At 48.2% G+C, this 20,689-nt stretch overlaps 1 protein-coding gene across 5 annotated transcripts in view; it reads left to right on the top strand.

The window, feature by feature from the left end:
- Nucleotides 1-20,689, top strand: part of PARP10 (poly(ADP-ribose) polymerase family member 10) — an 803,115-nt gene that overhangs the window by 756,400 nt on the left and 26,026 nt on the right. For 3 of the 5 annotated variants that reach the window (XM_078686421.1, XM_078686422.1, XM_078686424.1), the window contains exon 11: nucleotides 14,998-16,528. The exons of the other annotated variants lie outside the window; for them this stretch is intronic. In XM_078686421.1, the coding sequence (XP_078542547.1) occupies nucleotides 14,998-15,284 (287 nt within the window). In that variant the 3' untranslated portion in view covers nucleotides 15,285-16,528. Of the gene's footprint in view, nucleotides 1-14,997; nucleotides 16,529-20,689 lie in introns of those variants that run through there. 5 annotated transcript variants of the gene reach the window in all.

Below are 20,689 nucleotides of genomic sequence, written 5' to 3'. Positions count from 1 at the left end.
CTTCGCCGGACAGCGCAGGGGAGAGGTGAGGCCTACGGGATCTAAGACGATTGCATTACGCCGGGGGCTGGAGACCTATGAAACGCCACACTGACCAGGCCTAAAGCAGGAAGGGTAAGGCCTAGCGTTGCGGCCCGATTCCACGCTGGTTTTGAGGCAGTCTGCACTCCGGAGTCGCCTCTATGTGGAGGCGCTCTTTCGGCACGTTCTAAACGATGAAGAGGTACGGGAAATCAAGATGGACAGAGCGCACCGAGTTGGCCTGCCGAGAGGTCCCAGGGCTCCGCCTCCGGACATTTTGGTTTGTGTCCATGATTATCAACTCAAAGAAAGAATTTTTAAGGCGGCGCGCGATCACTCTCCCCTGGAATTTCGGGATCACCGGCTTGTGCTGTACCAAGACCTTGCGGCCTCCACCCTGGCTAAACGCAAAAGCTTTGGGCCAGTCACTACCTTCCTACGAGAGCAAGGAATACCCTATTCGTGGGGGCATCCGTTTAGACTTATCTTCAAATGGAAGTCCAAACTTATTCAGATTCGGTCGCTAGAGGCGGCTTGCGAACTCTTGGGATTGGACCCAGCCAACAACCCGACTGACACCAATGTCTCCCCTTCCCGACAAAGGCGCCAGTCCCACGAATGGCAGAAGGTCGGCGACCAAGCGGCAGCAAAGAGGCCGGATCTCTCGGCCACCTTGCGCGAAAGGGGGGCAGCAGTGGCGTCCGTGGCCAGAGTGACGAAGGCCACAACGGACGAGTGAGGACACCGTTTTAAGCGCTCATCCTGTGGGCGGTTAAAAGGTGACGGAGGGATCCGTCCGTTGGTTCCAGGAAAAGACCCTGCTGGACGTCAGGGGAGAACGGGTGAGGATCGCCTGTTCCGCCTGTGGGCGTCTTTCTTCCCGTTTCATCAATCATCCTCGGATGATGGACACCAAGTATGTTCTGATTTGTTGGTTTTCTTATGATTTTCTTTCTCTAACTTTCAGGGGCTCTGTTGGGAAGGGGGGGGGGCGTGGGAGGGTGGGCGGGTTCCAGGTCCGGAGACGTTTTTGGTGCTGTATTGGGTGACTTCCTTTCCTACAGGTAGAGAGCGTGAGTTTCGACACTTCCTGTTAAGCAGACCGCGTCGTCAAGCAGGGAGTCTTTGGTTACCGAGTGACATAGCACTTAGGGGGGCTTCAGTTCCCCGTAGACTGACCCATGCCCCCGACTGAATTGATGGTCCTCACGCTGAATGTGCGAGGACTTAACAACCCGGTGAAACGGAAAGCGATACTCTCCCTCCTGGAAGCCTCCAAAGCAGTCTGCTGCAGGAAACCCACCTTTTACTGAAAGACTGTTCCAGGATGCGGTCTCGCTGCTTTCAGCACCAATTCTACTCTTCATCTCCTACTACTCCTCCTACTAAAACGGCCGGTGTGGCGATACTAGTGGCCCAAAGATTCAAGGGGAAGGAGCTGCAGAAGGGGGTGGAATTGAAGGGGCGGCTGTTGTCCTACAGATTCTCACTAGGGGCGTCCACTTTTTCGGTATGCTCTATCTGCTCCGAATGAAGGCCAAGAGAAGTACTTACATACAGCTCTCACGGAGGTTGCCGCACTGCCTGACCGCCACATCCTGGTGGGTGGGGATCAGAATCTAGTAATGGACAATTTGCAGGACAGGTCAGGGCAGCGCTCTTCGCAGGCCGGTACACTCTCTGTAGAGGGAGCCACTAGACTAAGGGACATGGGTATGGTGGATTTGTGGCACAGCTTTCATCCGGGCGAGAAGGGATATACATATTATTCTAATGCTCAGAAGACCTACGCACGCCTTGATCACTTCTTAGTTTCTTCCCCTCTACATGCGCTTGCTACGGAGGTTGAAATCGCAGCTGCGTCCCTGTCTGACCATTCCCAAGTGGTGGCGGTGTTCGCCCTTCCCCCGATTGCCCGCACAACACGTTCCTGGAAACTGCGCGACACACTATTGCACCGGGCTGAAGTGGTTGAAAGGCTTAAGGGGATTGATAAAGATTACTTAACACACAACAACACTACAGACACCTCTCTGGCCACTCACTGGGTGGCTCTTAAGGCAGTCCTCCGTGGGGAATTGATCGCGGTTTCGGCAGCTAAAAATGCGGAGCGAGCGTGCAAGCGAGAGGAACTGACACAGAAAACGCGCTAACTTGAGCTCATACACTAGTGCACAGGGGCGCCAAGGATATGGAGACAGTTACGGCAGACACGGCAGCAACTGGCGGCGCTCGACCAAGATCGGGCGGAATACGCGGCTTTGAGGGTATGACACATGTATTACACGGGGGGACCGGTGTGGGAGATTGTTGGGGCGTGCACTGAGAGAAGTACAGCAACGGCATGCAGTTCAGAAGATTTCCACACAGGATGGGAGGGTAGTCGCCGAAGATGCAGACATAGCTGCCGCCTTTAGCGACTTCTATACATCTCTGTACGCGGGATCCTCCCTGGACCCTGCGGAAGGCGAGAGATGTTTGGAGTCCATCTCCCTCCCGTCCCTGACCCCTGAGCAAGCAGAGTCATTAGACCGACCTATCCGTCCGGAGGAGGTCATTGCGGCTATTTCTCGCCTTAAATTGGCCAAAGCCCCTGGCCCAGACGGCTTTTCCGCCATATTTTACAAAACATTTGTGCGCAGGTCGTACCGCTGCTGACCGCTCTTTTTAATTCCTTTGCTGACCCTGGAACGATCCCGGGGGATCTGCTAGATGCGACCATCTCTGTCATCCCCAAACCTGGAAAGGACCGCTCGCGTTGCGAGGCCTACCGACCTATTTCCCTACTCAATGTAGACCGTAAGCTCTACACTAGTATTCTGGCGACGCGGCTCGCGCCTCTCATGCCAAACCTGATTGACCCTTGTGAGAAGTTGGCCTGATATATGATGTTCAGTAGTTCTAGTGACCACCTTGTATCAGTCCAAACAACCCTTATGGTGATTGGTTGTAAGTCAACCTTATAGACCAGCTATCCTAATGGTAGCATGGACAGAGCAGTCTTAGGCTAAACTCTTTTGGCATGTGAAGCCAGCTGTTTTACCACATATAACCCCTTGAATACCAGATGAAAGGACACCACACAGGTTGTTTTGAAAATAAACAGTATATTTATTAATAACAAACACCTCTGAACTCTTTATGAGATCAGAGGGCTAAGCACATGACAATCTCTTAGGAAAAATACGATAAGTTGCACAAAATTACAATGGCACGACAAACCATATACTAAGTAAATGGTATAAGGAAATCGATAGAGGAAATGAAGATGCCTAGAGGCTGTAGGATCGCTGGGACTACACTACCCTAAAGCGATACAAAAGGGGATGATGGACGGAGCGCTTGAGCAAATCAAACACTCTCCCCCAGTCAACTGATCTGGGTTTACACTACCCTAACCTTAGGTAAGTAGCAGGAGACCCACGGGACGCGTGTGCAGAGTGTGAACTCACACGCGAGATGCGGAACAAAGTCAATGGGCAGAACAAACTACGAAAAGGTAAGTAAAAGAAGTTCCTACTAGTTACGACTGATACCTGGACAGTAGGAGAGTCAATCTACCTAAGAGCACCGAAAGGCTCTCGTTACCTCACCCACGGGCTGCGGGTGCATAGGTGTGAAAGTGTGTCGGGTTTCTGCGTTGAAGTCAATGGAGCCTTGAAGAAAGATGCTGCAGGCGACCAGGAGGAAGATGTCCGGTGCAATCCAAGGGTAGATCGAGGAAGAAGAGGACCTGAAAGCAGAGGGGACAGTGTTCAAAGTCACTAGCCAGTGACCAGCGTGGAACCAGGACGGAACCAGATGCTGTCGTCGCGATCAGGTGAAGAGTGGGCGCTTGTCTCTGCAGCCACGTGGACCAGGAGGTGTCTTTGACGACCAGGATGGAGGCACGAGCTGTCCCACGCAGGCTCTCGCTGTCGGCGGTGTCGGATCCGGATTTGGAGTCAACCGACCTTGGCAAATGCAACCTACGCGGTGAGTGGAAACGGCGTCTGGTGCGGACCAGGAGGGTCCGGGGTGCTCCTCTTTTGGAAGGGAGCAAGAGTCAGTCTGGAGCAACCAGACCAGCAGTGTAGATTTCAAGGATCGTCGTCTAGGAGGCCACTAGCCAGCCGGCAAGTGACCAGACAACGCGTCGAGCAGCAATCAAGCAAAAGGGCCCCACGCAGATCTCGTGGATGCTGGGGGGCTGGTCTTCGGTGCAGGAGCTGCTCGGGGCTTCTCAATCCCCAAAGCACTTACTTGAGGATGCCTCAGAAGTCGTGCTGGAAGCGAAGTGCAGTTTCTTCAAGATGGCCGGTCCCACGTGTCTCGTCGCACCCACGGGTCTCAGCTGTGCTGCAGATGTGGGTAGAGGTCGGAGAGGTCTGGGAGTCCGGGTCTCGTCGGGCTCTGAAGTCTGGTTCCGGCAGGAAGGATGACAGAGAACTGCTAGGATGCTTGATGGTGCCTGCAGTTGCAGGGTGGACACTCCTTGCCCACAAGGGAGATTCTTCAGTCTTCTGTGGAGCAGAACGTCGAAGTCCAGAGTTTCTTTTTGTAGAGTAGTTCAGGATAATCTAATTTGGAATGGGACCAGCTCCTACCTTTATCCTGCTAAAGGGGGCTGTACTGCTGACTAGGTCCCTCCCATGGGTGGGACCAGGAAGGGGGGTGGTTACACCCCATATCCTTTGTCCAGTTTCACGCCGGGTTTGAACCGGGGTATGCACAGGGACACCTTGTGTGCCCCAGGCATGTCTCATTCCTTTCAGCCCTCCCTACCTCAATACACAAAATCCTGTCTGGGGTGGTGCTAGCACCTCCCAAGGCAGGAAACCCTTTGTCCAGGCCTCCCTTGCTGGAAGGACTCCCAGCAGCAGCAGGTCAGACTTGTGTCTGTGGTGGCAGCATCCATTTTGTGATGCTGAGGCTTCGTTTAACTTTAACCGGGGTTCACAGTTACATACATGTCGTGTCCCTCTAAAAGGGTGGAATGCTACCTCCGTTGCCAGAACTGGCGAGGGGGTAGTATTCCAATTCGTATGACACCTTACTCGACATGTTTTGATAATGCTATACCAAAGTTAGCATTCAACCGCGAGGATTATAATGCACTTAAGAGTATATGGTATAGCGTTATCCTGGAACAGCTATAAGGACTTGGTTCCGCAAGCTGCAGACCGGCTCAGCTCATGCTAGAGCACCATCTCACATAATTCCAAGCACTCTGCCTTCAGGATTGATAAGGCTTGCCATAGGAGTGACTGATAGGAATATATGTGTCCATTTTAGGGTTAGATATAGGTATACTATATCTATAGCAAAGGGTGTTTACACCACCTTGCCCCAGCTGTCTTACCAGCCAGTTGTGTCTGTTTAGATGGCCAGCCAGGGGTGGCATAATACATGCTGCAGCCCCTGGTAGGCCCTGGGTACACCAATGCCCTGGGTACCTAAGGTACACTGTACAGGGGCTGATAAGGTGTCCCAATACCAATTGGTAAATGCACCTAAAGTACATGGATGTCAATTTAGAGAGAGAACAGCTAGGCTGTGGGTCTGATTAGCAGGCCCACAGCCAGGGAAAGTCGTAAACCAGTGAAGCAAAAGCAAAATCTGGGGTGACCATAGGATTGCAGACCCTACTCTCCTACAACCCTGACCAGGCAGGTTTCATCCCGGAGCGCCAAACGGTGGACAACACGAAAAGGGCGCTACATCTCATAGAAAAGGCCACGAGGATGGCGGGAGAATATATGTTCCTAGCAATAGACGCCGAGAAGGCGTTTGATAGAGTTCATTGGCCTTACCTAGAGCAGGTGCTTGTGAAGAAGTCTGGCTCAATGGTTAGAGCGGCAGACCCTGATGCAGAGGTCTAGCCCAGGACCAGGGTTCAATTCCCGCCTTGGCGGGTCTTGGGCTCAGTTTCCTCGGACCTGATAATTCTCGCCTCGGTGCCTATTCTAATCATGGGTCCCACTCTGCAACTCTGGGCAATAGCTTGCTTAATCTCCACAATGGCCTCCACAACGCTAGGATGCCTGGCTTCACCTTGGGGGTGCCCAGGAGTGGGCACTTCACAGGGAAAAACCAGGAAGGGTTCCACAGCGGTATTCGTACAAGCGCCGAGATTCCCCAGCTGGGGTCGATTCGTGCGCTATACAAGTACACTACATTTACAAGGCAGGGCAGGGCGACAATTTTTTTACGTGGGCCCTTAATTGCTACTCTCTCCCCACGGCAACGGTCAAGGTCAATGGGCACTCATCGTCCTGCTTTCCTATCGAACGAGGCAGGGGTGTCCACTGTCGCCCCTGCTTTTCGCCTTGTACATGGAACCGCTGGCACAGTCGATACGGTCTAACCCGGAGGTGCATGGCATAAAGATCGGGGCCTACACACACACCATCAGTCTATACGCCGACGACATCCTATTGTCGCTCTCCTCCCCGACTATCTCCCTACCTGCATGCGTGGACAGTCTTGATGCCTTCTCTAGGGTGTCGGGTTTTAAGGTTAATATGGCTAAGTCAGAGGCTCTGGATCTTTCTCTAGAGGCGCGGACCCGATCCCACCTGCAGAATAGTTTCCCATTTCACTGGACGCAAACTACTGTCCCTTACCTGGGAATCCACCTCGGCCCCACACTCCAGGACACGGTTCGGGTCAACTAAGCGCGGCTGAGCCTTCTGATCCGCAAGGAGCTAAGTCGTTGGAAGCATTTGCCACTATCCTGGTTAGGTAAGGTAGCCGCCGTCAAAATGACGGTCCTGCCGCAGATTCTTTATTTATTCTGAGCCATCCCTCTCTGTCCACCAGACGGTTGGCTCCGCCAGACGCAAACCGAACTGGCACAATTCATTTGGAACGGCAGGAAGCCTAGAATGAAACTTAGAGTGGCAACACTGCCGCCCGAGAAGGGAGGTGTGGGTCTACCGGACCTCCTCTTGTATTATCAAGCAACCCAATTGCGAACCTTAGTCGAATGGAGCAGATGGGAGTCAGAGAAACGCTGGCTTTTCCAAGATCAGGCCATAGCCGGCCGTCCACTCCAGGAAGTGCCCTTTCTCCGCAAGCAGCACAGACCCCCTAATCTTTACGCTTCTCACATCACGAGGGTACCTCTGGAGGTGTGGGATAGCACCAATTTGAAACATGACCTGACCACCTTCCCATCCCCACTTACACCTCTGTTGGCGAATCCTGATTTCACCCCCGGACGGGACGTTGTTGCTTATGAAAGGTGGTGCCCGGCGGAATGCAGGTCTTTGTGCCACATGTACATGAACGACGGGATCATTCCCTTCGAATCCCTCAAGCAAGAATTTGGTCTGCCGGAGTCGGAATGCCTTCGGTATTTACAAGTGCGGCATTGGGCCCTTAACAGACAGGTACGGGAGGCGGCGGACAGGCAATTGCGGCTTTATGAATATTGGCTGATCACGAGAAAGACAGATAAGCATCTTATCTCTGACCTCTACCACATGTTGTTAGATCGCTACTCTCACGTCTATAACTCGGGTAGGGCCCGGTGGGAAAAGGAGTTAGGACGCTCACTCAGCTCTAAAGGATGGGAGGGTATATATTGCCCGCGACACTCCGCCTACCACATGGGCTTAACGGACACATCCACCAAGATAGCAACATATTGGTACTACACCCCAGAGAGGCTCCATGAGATGGATTGCAGTAGGGAAACAACATGCTGGCGCGGCTGCGGGGAAACTGGTTCCTTGGTACATCTTCTCTGGGACTGTGCATCTCCGGGGTTATTGGAAGTCAGTCTTAGATGAGGTCGATGCCCACTTCGACACTGAAATCCCGCGATTCCCCTCCTATGTTCTACTGGGCCTCCCAAATCCTGTTACATATCAGATACGGTCACGTAGAGGCAGATTGATCGCCATCGCTATTGGGTCCGCATTGCAAAACATCTTATCCCTCTGGCGCACTACCACACTCCTTCCCTTCAGGGTTGGCTGTTTCGACTATGGGCAGTGCTGGGCATGGAAAAACTGTCCTTGATCAAAGCGGGGGAGGGTGCAAAGTATGTAGACTTGTGGCAACCATTCCTGTCCCTTTTAGCCACGGAATTCAGAGAAGGCACGTGCCCTAGGTACTTGCATATCTTGCGTCTGTCCCAAACTGAGGGCTGTTGAACTGGGTGGAGGTTTACTCGGTAAGGGGGACGAATCTGACCTGGACCTGGGGTGGGGGAGGGAGGGGAAGAGGGGAAGGGGTGGGAGCCGGGGCTTGGGCTGGATGGGTTCTTTTTTTTCTTCACTTTATTGATTTATTAGCGTCAACTTCTAAGGACAAGGCCACTTGGCCACATTGCTTATTCTGTCATAGCTGTCTGATTTTACGACGCGGCCGGCCCCTCGGGGTTGTAGGCGGCTTGCTGTGTTTAACACTTGATCTACCACTATAGGCTTTGAATTGCATATTTGGAATTACTATGCTGAGCCGGCCCGCTGGGTTGCAGGCGTTTTCTGTTCTGTCTATTGTGCTCAAACGTTTTTAATAAACCGATTTAATACTAAAAGACGAGTGTTCGGTTTTCCACTCATCCTGCTGGAGGGAGACAAGAGGGGGAGAGAGATGCACTAGGGACCACCAGTCTGTATGTAGTTCAGGTCTGTCAAGTTCCACCCATGCCCCGTCACAGACGGTAATTACCCAGTAATGATTTATCGCCTTTTTTATACACTGGAATAATGACGGCTCCTTTCCAGAAGTCCGGTACTGGGGCACCTTGGGCAACTACGTTGGCAACTATGGCAATATATCTTCCCCATCTTGGTTTGTCATATTTAAAAACATCAGCAGGGATGCCGTCAGGCCAGGCGCTCTCCTGCCTGTTACTGCATCGAGAGCTAGCACCACATTGTTAATGTTAAAAACGTCTTCTGTATAAAATGCATGACTGGGGTCAAAAATACTGTTCGCTAGCTGAGTTAGCTCATGTTGTGGTTTAAAATAATTGACCCAATCTTCCTTCATGACATGATTTTGGGGTTGTTCAGATTGTCCCCCACGATCCCATTTTAGGATGTTCCAGAACAATTTGCTATTCTTCTGGATGCTGGCCTCTTTGAGGTCCGGTCAGCGTTTCTCGTGCCAGGAGCGTTTGGCTTTGTACATGGCACTCTTTTACGTCAGTCTGGCTCTCCGTACCATCGCAAGGTCTCAGTCTTTTATCGCCTGCCCTAGGAGCACTCTTGCCTGTCTCTATTCATTGTTGTACCAGCGGCAGGGCTTCTAGCATAGTGGTTTATTTTGCACTTAGGTGCTTAAAAAAACTTTCGTGGGACTGAGTGACTAGCTCCATTGGGAAATTGGTGAACAGAATTTTCCCTAGCTCTAAAAGGGCACTGTCGACGTCATTGGAAATACTATCCAGGGTCTCAGAATTTTCTGCTAATCTTTCCCACTTACGGCATCTCAGGTCGTTGGTGGGGACAATGTCATGAAGGTGCAGTTCGACCTCGCCCTCGTGCATTCGCTTGTGCATCCACCATCTGAAGGATGCGCATAGGGGGTTGGGATCACTTTCGATACAGTCTCTAAAATCCATATCAATGATTGTGTGCCAAAATTATAAGTTCATAAGGATATAGTCTATCCTACTCTTGTTAAATCCATTGTTGAACGTATTCGCCCCCTGTCTGTCTTGTTAAGTCCTGTCATTTAATGCCCTAAGCCCATACTCTAATCAAATGGAGTTTGTCTGGCCTACTATCTCCGACCAGTTTTTTACAGGATCAAGTTCCAATTTTTGGAATTTCCCACTGGGTGTCTTCTTCGGCAGAGAATTGCCAATCTCTCCTTACAAGTGGTTCGAAGGTTGAGTTAAAGTCACCTGCCACCAATGCATAGGTGTCTGTTAGACCTGGCACCATTGGCATGGGTCTCCCTTACATTTTTGCTGTTTGTTATATATCTTTGCTGGTGTTAGATGCTTTGGGCACTGGGTCACTACTATCTACTGCCACAGTGCTAGTGCTCCCTTGTGTAAATTGATGTATTAATCAGTGGTTCCATGTTTGGCTATTTGGTTTATTTGTCAGACTCTAGTCTAGTGCACTGAGTGTGCCCCGGGTGTGTAAATCCAAACGCTGCTGGTGTGCTTGCAGTACCGGTTGTGCCATCCACAGAAGCAGCCTTGTAAAATGTGTCTAAGGTCTGCCATTGCAGAGCCTGCGTGCAGTCTGGTACTGTCATGCTGACTGGGCAAGTGCACCCACTTCCCAGTCCCTAAACCTTCCCTCTTCTTCATATCAGTCACCCCTATGGTAGGCCCAAGGGCAGGGTGCATTGTAAGAATAAGGTAGGACAAGCCCTGATATGTGTGGCATGTTCTAATAGTGAATTACAGCCATTTTTGTTTTTCACTATTGCTAGTGGAGTAGTGTGGCTCACTGGTTAGAGGCGGCAGACCCGGGAGCAGAAGTCGGCCTGGGACCAGGGTTCAATTCCCGACGCGGCAAGGTCATGGACCAGGGTCAGTGGACTCGATAATTCTCGCCTCGGTGCCTACTCTAATCAGGGGCTCCACTCGGCAACTCTGGGCATTAGCTTGCCTAATCTCCACAACGGCCCCATCAACTCTGGGGATGCCTGGTTTCACCTTGGGGACTCCCAGTAGGGACCATCCCACAGAGAAAGCCAGGACGGGTTCCCCAGAGTTATACAGCGCCAGGAGACCTACGGACGGGTAGCAGTGCGCTTTACAAGCTCAAATACATTTACACAAGGCTACCTGTTCTCCATAGGCCAGAATGGGCTGTTAGACTTATTACATTTTATAATCCTAACTGTCTCAGAGAACATGGTAGAAATTCGAGTTTAGTATGCCTGAACTCAGAATAATAAAATACATCTTTTAGTAAAGTTTATTTTAATATTCTGTGTTTGCAAATATCACTTTTAGAAAATAGATATTTGCTTGTCTAACCATTCAAACCTGCCTCTGCTAGGTTGTGTATTCCTATGTCTGGTTTTGTGAGTGACAGGGCTGGGGAATTCCAGGAGACAGGCTGAGTCACCCGGTGGTGAATAGAGAGATCTGCATCTAGATGGGAGGGAGGAGTTGCACATGAACCTTGAATAGGGCTGTGCCTGCCTTCCACAATGCTGGCTCCACCCCCTGGGGAGCGACTGATGTCTCTGCCCTGCACACTGAAAGAAGAGAAGGAGTCCTGTAAGCAAAGTGCTCCAGGACTGTACTTGCCTTCCACAATGCTGGCCCCACCTCATGTGGGGCGTCTGATGTGCATGCCCTGCACTGTGAAAGGAAAAGAGAAGTCTGGTAAACTGAGTGCTTCAGAACTGGTTTGGACTGGGCAAAGGCCCCTCTCCCCTCAGAGAACAAAGGATTTTGGGGTATAAATATTGGGACACCGATCCCATGACATTAGATCACTTTTGGACTACAAGAAGAAACCTTTACGGAGGAGAGGAACCTGAAGAAACTGAGGAGAGACTATTCCCAAGCTGAAGTGCTGCTTGGGGGATTGGCCTGCAGTGGTTGCCTTACTGCCAAAAGAAGGAGAAAGGAACTTTGTGTACTTTGCTTTCAACTTGTGAAGGATCTCCAAGGGCTTGGAAAAGACCTTGCCTCCTGCTGAAGTTTCAGGGACAACAGACTTCACCCCCCCCCCCAGCTCCCCAGAGTTCTTTGGAAGTGCCTGCTGCTGTTTTGGGCCTTCTGAGGAACTGTGTGTCACAAGGAGCTGGAAGCGCTACTCAACGAGAAGAAGCTTGTCGCTGTGCCTGCCGTCGCAACTCCGAAGGAGGTTGCCGCCGGTGGAACTGCCGCACTGCACCGCTTCGGAGAGAAGCGTGCCGCAACGAAGAGGAAGTGTGTCGCCGTCGCTGCTGCTGCCATCGCAACTCCAAAGAAGGTGGGTGTCGCCACTGGAGCTGTCGCACTGCACCGCATCAGAAGAAGAATCTCGCAACGAGGTCGGAGCGTGTCGCCGTGCCTGCCATCGCAACTCCGAAGGAAGGTGTCGCCGCTGGAACTGTCGCATTGCACCGCATCGACCAAGACCACCTCGCATCCCCGAGAAGTGCGACGTCGTTGGACCTGCTGCCGTCGCATCTTGGATGTCGCCGCTGTGATTGTCGCATCGAGCGGAAGCTTCACGCATCGTGGAGAAGAGCGTCGCCGCTGGAGCTGTTGCCGTCGCATTGTAAGGGTGTCGCCGCTGCAGTCCACACATCGAACCGAGAACTTCTCGCATCCCCGAGAAGCGTGCCGCATATGAAAGATCTTTGTATCTGAACTTTGCCGCATTTCCCATCGCTGCGACATTGCTTGTCGTGGAAGCTCAACGCAACTTAAGGTACATTGACGCAGAGTGCGCATCTAAGAACTGAACTGAACTAAGCTTAAATCTACCATCTTAAAGTAAATCATAGTGTGTATTTTTGTCGTTTATGGTCTTGTGGTAACTCTATATAAAGTCTACTTATTTTTTATATAAAACCTGTGTGGTGTCCATTTGTAGTGTTGTCACTGGGTTACTGTATGTGGTCACAACTGCTTAACTTACAATGAAATGAGCCTTGACTGCTCGCGCCACGCAACCTAGAGGGTGAGCAGGGGTTATTTTAGGAGTGTAATTCCCTTGTCCTGACTAGAGGAGAGGGTCCCTATTTGTCACACGTACCTACCTGTACCAACTAGAGACCCCCAAATCTAATAGTGTCCAATGAGTTCGACTTGAGGCGTTCATCCAAAGCCACTGAAACTTGGAATTTCCCTCCTCTGCTTCCCCTCAGATAAATATTATAGACATCAATGCTCTCGAGCGGGTCTAATCTTAGCCTTAATGCCTGTATGTCCTTGCTTTTTCGGCTAGCTCCTTTATGGTAACATCCAGACCTTGACTAACCATATGGTCAAGCCTCCTGATGGCTAACCTTTCGCTCCTTTTGTTGCCGGTATATGATAGTTTAAGTACCCTACACAATGTTGTGGTGCCAAAACCCATGTCTCCTTAAAGAGACATATATCAAAGCAGTTAATGAAAGCCAGCCACTCTGGGGATATGAATTTGGAACTCAGCCCCGCAATGTTTCATGATATCAAAGAACATTGGCTAGCGGTGCAATGCATACCTACTAGACCAAGCGACACCACTGGTGCGATTTGGTTGGGCTCAATCTGGCCCGCCGACTGGGGAGACAAAGGGTTTGCCATTTGGATGTGTATCAGAGCAATTGGGGTCCCTATCTCTGTGGCTACCCTTGGGGACTATAGTGCTACCAATACTTCCAGACCCATAACATGAGGTTACTGGTCCCTTTAGCTCCAATCAAAGGGTATTTGCTATGCTCCTGCTAACTCACTAGCTTTGTTGGAAATAAAGAGACATTTTTGATGGGCACGGCCATACTACTGTTACTGATGAAATTCCTAACTGTGTGCCTACCCTTGGGGGCTGTTGGGTGACCAACACAACCATGATACAGACCAGGCTCACCCAGCAGTCAATCGATACCTTCTAATGTGGAACTGCCCATCCTACCGATATGTGGCTGCCCCAAAGGATTGCTTGTCGGGCTTACAGTATGGGACCTCCTAATTTGGATAGTCTGAAGACTCTGTAAAGTGTCACTTAGGTTCCTAAGTATAATGTAAAATTAACAAAATGTAAACATTTTGATGTTTAGTTCTTCCACCAGATTCCTCATTTTAGAGAATTATCCCTTTCTGGTTGATGCTTTTACCTACAGATTACTTACCTCTTGAACATCCCTCCACCCACCAGCGTGGTCGGAGAAACTTTTCTCACTAACTCTACTCCATCGATAAGGGTGCCGGCATTTATGTGCAAAAGGCATAAGCAATCCCACCATCAAAACCATGTCAGTGTCCTTTTTTTCTGTGCCTTTGACGTGGTCTGAAGTTATCACTGAGATTTTTCCCTATTAAAGTTTTTATTTCTCGCTGGAGACAGCGCATGTGCTGTCACCTGCGAAACAGTTTGTATTGGCTTAAAAGGGGCTTGTAGCCACGCATTGCTTACCATTCCACAAAGCATGGGCCAAGTCCTGATTGCTTTGGATTAAGGGTACTAATAGAAATTGTTTTTATTCTTGTTCCTACGTTGTTGTTCCTGGTTCTCCTGCCCCACTCCCTCGCTATTTTTTGCTTGTTGTTGCTTGCCCCCTTCCCATGTTGTTGCTAGACTGTCATTGCTTTCTCCATTGTTGTTGCGTCACTCTCCATTGTAGTTGCTCGCCCGTTGTTTTTGCTTGCTTTGTGCCTCTTCGTCATTTCTTGCCCCTTCATTGTTTACCCTACTCGCTCTCCTCTTGTTGCTTCCCAACCCCCATTGGGCTTGCCACATGATACCACCCACTTGTTGTTGCTTGCCCATCCCACCTTCACGCTTACCCCACAAAAATTGACAAAGCCAGAACACACCCATGTACAAGAGTTTTTTGGCTTTACCAATGTATTTTTTTTTAGCCATGTTACACTGCATCATAGTTAAACGAAAGAAAAGTTGTTGGATCGATCAAAACTGGTGTGAATTTGTACCCAAAGTTCAAGAGTGTCAGATGGGTGCACCAACGGTGAACTGCATCTGTGTTGAGCTGCCAGGTGTGCTGGTAATCCAACGGTTGGCACCCATTGGTGGGACGTTTAGGGGTGTGAATCCTGAAGTTGACTTGTCAATCCCCAGGTGCTCTAGTCCTGGTCACCATGGACCTGGCTGCTCTCATTCTCTTCTCCATCTCCTCTCTCTCTTCTCTGATACCAAGCTCCAGCTCGAGAGTTACAGGTTTGTAGCTACTTCCTTGCTACACTATATTATATCTTGTGCACATTTTACACCACAGATTATTGGCAGTAGCTCTGCCACATCTTGCATCTTTGATTAAAGTGAAGTGAAGTCCATGTACTGAGGTAGTAGAGCTGCTTTGTTTTTAAAAATGTTCTGGTTTGTGCTTCTGATCTTTGTTTTTTCTCCACAGCTGCGAGCTATGGACAAGGAGTCTATTTCGCCGTCTATGCTGTATTGTCACTGGCGAATGTCTACTCCCCTCTCAACGCCAAGGGACATAAGTTTATCTTTGCGGTGAAGACCTTGACTGGCGACTATACCAAAGGCGTTCATAAAATGGCAGTGCCCCCGATGAAGACCGCAAATGGAACCGTCCGGTATGACAGTCTTGTAGACGATGAGGAGATGCCTAAAATCTTCGTCATTTTTAATGACACCCAGGCGTATCCAGAGTACCTTATCACCTGCATGTGGTGACAGAGTAGGGATGAAATACCCTTGATGAGAAACCCTGGGGGAGAGGACCCGTGAGCACCGTACCGCACTCCATGAGAGTGGACTCAGACGCGTCTTGGCAGTGTCTCATCATACTGTCCTTTAATACAGACCATACCCAAGGGTAGAGGTTCTACATGGCAGCATCGATGACCTTTACATCCTGAATGAAATGATTCCGCATCCAGCACACAATTTGAGAGATCTGGGACACACAAGCACCGCCACTGTCCATCCCCCTCAGAACCATGACTGCACTCGCACATTCACCGATGGTGCCAGAACCTTTAGCACCCACTTCATGCACCCTAGATCTAGTACATGGCGGCACTAACCCCATCTATGGTTTCTGCCTATTCCTTCTCTTTATGAGACCTGCTGTATGATCGCCCCAGAGCGATGGACCCCACGACAAGCCCCCATTCCTGGGACCCTCCACATGAAAGCACTTAACATACCAACCCACCTATCTGGTGCAAACCAATTCCAGCGCGCTCTGTCCCCAGGCAGCTGGATATGTAAGAGCACTTATCGCACAAATCCGCAGACCTGGTACACTGAATGCTCACCAAAAAAGCATCCTGTACATGCCTTCACTGACTGAAACCACCCATGGGCTTCATGTAACGGTCTTCAAACAGCCATCCAAAGTGTAGGATAGTTCTTTATTCTCCCTGACATCTTTACATTTGAAGGCATTCACCCCCCAACCAAATGAGAAAATCATCATAAAAAATTGCAAAATAAACCTACATCCGAGAACTGCAGAGCATGCAGGCACCTACCTACCTTTAAGGAACAATGCAGCAGCCTTGATGGGCCTTGGAACTAGTTGCAGAGTGTCTGTTATTACCTGAAACTAACACAACAACATACATTACCCCAAGAACATTACAATATACTGGAGATTAAAGAACAAGACTGCAAGATCTATAAGCACTGAGTGACAATCCCCAGGAACCAGCTTCAGGCGAGCTTTGACAATCTAAATACTAACCGCATGGTAAACCTTCAGGTTTTAAGAAGACCACACTAACCACTTCTGCACCCCCAGATGACACAGTAGTGCCGACTTGGAGATGGATTTGGGACTCTTTTTGTCTTTCCCTGCCGCAGCCGCGCAGGGAGAAATGAGTCGTAACTCATGGCAGATAGCAAAATGCTTAATTGTTTCTTTTACTATGAATGTTTAATAAAGATATGATCGATTAGTTTGCTTAACTCCTTAGATGTCTGTGTTCATTGTTGTTGCCATCACTTGAGGAGGGAGCCTGCGTTGAATTGGTGTTGTGCATACTAGACCAGTTCATTTTATTTTGCATTTGATTACTTCAGTGGAAGACCCTGACCTAGCAAATAGCTATTGCATATCTTGTATTTAGCTAGAGAACTCACTCATTTTGTAATTTCACACATACCTTAAATGTATTATGTGTGTGTCCTCTTTCTAGGTTAGCACTCCATTCACCACCATGATACACTTTTCTGAGGTAATTGACACAAGTGGACAACCAAAGATTAGTGCCTGCCCCTTCCCTGCCATGGAGCAGTGTGTAACTAACCAGCTTACTTTTACAGTAGATGAATACAAAGTAGCTTCAGAAATTGTTAGTTTAACATCAAGTAGGGTGTCACAAAATTGTATGACACCCTAATGCCAGACTTAAAAAATCCAACCACACGGGGATGTCTGATGTGCGTTTCAGAAAGCACTTATTCTGAGTTGCATGATATGTATGACTCTCCTATCTGGTGTGTCAGGAACTGTTCTTTGAAATAAAAAGGGTATTATTTTATGCATCAGCCATAGGCAATCAGTTTGATGCACGGTGACGTGGGGAGTAAGCCTAAAATGCCCTAGTACGTAATATATATAACACTATTTGGACAGTAGACCACCCAGTTTGGTTCACCACAACAAAATAAATGATTACTATTATTCAGTACTGTTTAGACAACAACTACTTCCTGTTCTCTACCCATGTATATCAGCAAACCAGAGGCGTAGCTATGGGGGCATGCTTTTCCCCTAGCTACTCCTGCCTGCACATGGGTTAGTGGGAGGAGATGATACTAAACACGGAGCATAAACAAATTGGAGACAGGTTAAAATTTGGTTGCGCTACATTGATGATTTGTTTATAGTATGCCAAGGCACAGAGGTTTCAGCCCTTGATTTTGTAAACCGTATCAACAATAAAAACGTCAATCTCCAATTTACTGCCACTGTCGGCAGTACAAGTGTATTTTCTTGATGTGGAGGTGTACATCAGGGACCAAACGATCTAAACTAAACTATACCTTAAACCCACGGCTGGCAACAGCCTACTGCACGCAACGAGTGATCATCCTCAGCATCTCAACAATAGTATACCGTATGGTGAAATGCTGAGGATCCGAAGGGCGTGCAGCAATGAACCAGATTTGGCTGAGGCACACAAACTCAACAAAAATAAGGTTCTTACAGGGTGGCTACTATGAAAAAACAATTTATATATCCATTACAAAAGCTAACAATGTGGGGTGACAGGAATTGCTAACCAGAACAACTCCTGTCACAAATACCAATGCCAAAACAATGGACGCTACAACTATGCTTATCCTTGCGTTCAGTAAAGAGAAAAATTAAATTCGTACGATAATTGATAAAAAATTGCCCAGTTGTTAAAAGTGATCCCATAATCGGTGAAACTATGCCGAAACATCCAAGCATTTCATTCATGAAATCCAGGTCCATGAGGGACTCTGTGGTAAGCAGCAGTCCTGAGGTCAAACAATCTACCAATTGGCTTACTGCACGTAGGGGATTTGTTAAGTGCAATACTTGCAAAGCATGCAAATATGGAACTAATAAAACCATCTACAAAAACTCTTTTTCGGATGCACCCATGAAAATGTCAAAATTCCTTACATGCTGCACGGAATTTGTGATGTACGTGTAGGAATGCTCTTGTGGGCTGCAGTATGTGGGCAGTACAAAACTACAGGTCCACAAACGTATACTGCAGCACATGAGAGCAATAACCAACAATGACCAATCATATCCGATTGCAATACAGTTTCAAGAATTGCATGCCAATGACCTCAAGCATTTAACTTACTTTCTAATTGATTGCATTCCTGTGTCCAGATGGGGTGAAAATAGAGAGGCGAAACTTAGACATCTCGAAACTCAATATATCTTAGAATTCGATACCAAGACCCCCAATGGGCATAACTCTAGTGAGGACTTTTGCACATGGTTATAATGAGTTTGACGTGATCTTTGCATAGTAACCTTTCCTGCTTAGAGCAATGTAACATCTAACGCTTACCAGTAATAATTCTGGTTTCTCTAGGTTTTGTAATACATAGTCAGCATGCTGCGAATAGCATTTAGGCTAATAATGAATGAAATATTTTATCCTAATTTAAACCCCCCTTTCCTTTTATTATACATTAACTTTTTTTTTTTACATTTTAGGATCATGGTTGGATCCAGGGTAGCACTTGGTTTTTAAGTGCATAGCACTTAGCACTTTAATCAGTATAGGACATGACCTAACACAATAAGATATTACATTTCAATATATCTATGTGCGGACATATTAACTCTATCAGCATTGGGTTTTATTAGTCAATCTGGTAAACACACATTATGTGTAGGATATGGCATCATCTAGAGATTATAAAGATGTGTAATATACCAACATGTAAACTGACATGGCTTTAATACTGTATCATTACATTTTATGTATTTTACGTAGATTGTTACTTTATATGTATTAATTGTCAGGATTTTAACCTTATATTTATATATTCATGTATTTAAATTTATATATTTATTGCTGATTTGTACATGTCTTTTTATTATCGTTAATGATAAAACCGAAGTATTTTGTCTGTCTATCCGACTACAATACCACGTGTGACAGCACCAATCACTTTAAATTAGGTAACGTGACTCCTAGAGCACGTCATGCGATCAAGGCCAAGTCAGGCTGAAACGCGTCATGGCGGTTATGTTGGCTTAAAGCAATAATGAAAATTTGGCACTTAAGGTTTTGCATCCGTTTGTTACTGGTGGAATGGAAGTGACAGAGACCGGCGTAACTGGAATATATTACCTACTGGCGGACGCCACTAGGTAGTTATAGTTGGAACCTAGTTTCCATAGGAAAAGCGTTTTTTTGATTTGCTAATAACTTTGGCGTCGTTTGACGAATCTTCGGATAGGTCGGCTCCTATCCTGGAAGCCCGCTTAATCCCTCCACCAGTGGTTGGGGTTCTATTTGAGAGGATAGTGAGCGACATAGCTGTCCCCCTAGACCCTCCAACAGCATCTGGGAACAGTTATATCCTGGCGGTGGGGGACCATGCCACCAGAAACTCAGAAGCTATTCCCCTTAGGACCACCACAGCTCCTGCAGTGGCCAAGGCCCTTTTAGGAGTCCATTCTAGAGTGGGTTTTCCTAAACAGATGGTATCAGACAGAAATGCAAATTTCATATTTAGCTCCCTGAAAGCCATGTGGAATGTGTGGAGTAAATTACAAAGTTACCACCCACAGTGCAATGGCTTAGTTGAGAGATTCAACAAAACCCTTAAGGGTATGATTATGGAACTATCTGACCAGCTCAGAAGGAGATGGGATGTCCTATTACCTTGACTTCCTTTTGCCCACAAAGAGATTCCACAGAAGGGAGTTGGTTACAGTTCATTTGAACTTCTGTTTGGACATCCAGTTAGGGGTCCATTTTGTCTGGTGAAAGAGGGATGGGAGCAGTCTCTCAAACCTGCTAAGCAAGACAATGTAAATTATGTGCTAGGCCTGCATTCACACATGAATGAGTACACGAAGAAGGCCAGCAAAAATTAGCAGGCCAGCCAAGAACCTCGGAGGTTATGGCATTACCAAAAGGCTGTTCTGACTGTTTACCAGCCAAAGCAGAAAATGTGTGTCTTGGAGCCTGTGGCCGCATGACCCTCCCAAGACAAGTGGAGTGTCCCTGTACTATCCTGGAAAAGAAAGGTGAGGTCACCTACCTGGAGGACCTGGGTAGTCCTAGAAGCCCCCAGAAAGTGCATAATTTTAACCTCCTAAAGCCTTACTTTTGACAGGGCTGACATGAGCTTGCTCTTGGCTACTGATTGTGAGAAGTTAGCCTGGCATATGATGTCCACTAGTTCTAGTGGGCACCTTGCTCCAGTCTAATCGACCCTTATTGATGATGGTTGTAAAGTCAACCTTATAGAAAGCTATCCTAGTGGTAGCATGAACCAGCAGTCTTCAGGCTAAGACTTCAGTAGGCGAGTTAAGCATGTTGTTTTACCATAAATAATCCCTTGAATACCAAATGAAAGTACACCACACAAGGTATATATCAAATATATATGTATTTATTCTA

The sequence above is a fragment of the Lissotriton helveticus genome, chromosome 4_1 (genome assembly GCF_964261635.1).
Source record: "Lissotriton helveticus chromosome 4_1, aLisHel1.1, whole genome shotgun sequence".
NCBI lineage: Eukaryota > Metazoa > Chordata > Amphibia > Caudata > Salamandridae > Lissotriton > Lissotriton helveticus.
The sequence above is the reverse complement of the archived record's forward strand: the minus strand, read 5'-3'. Positions and strand labels throughout refer to the sequence as shown.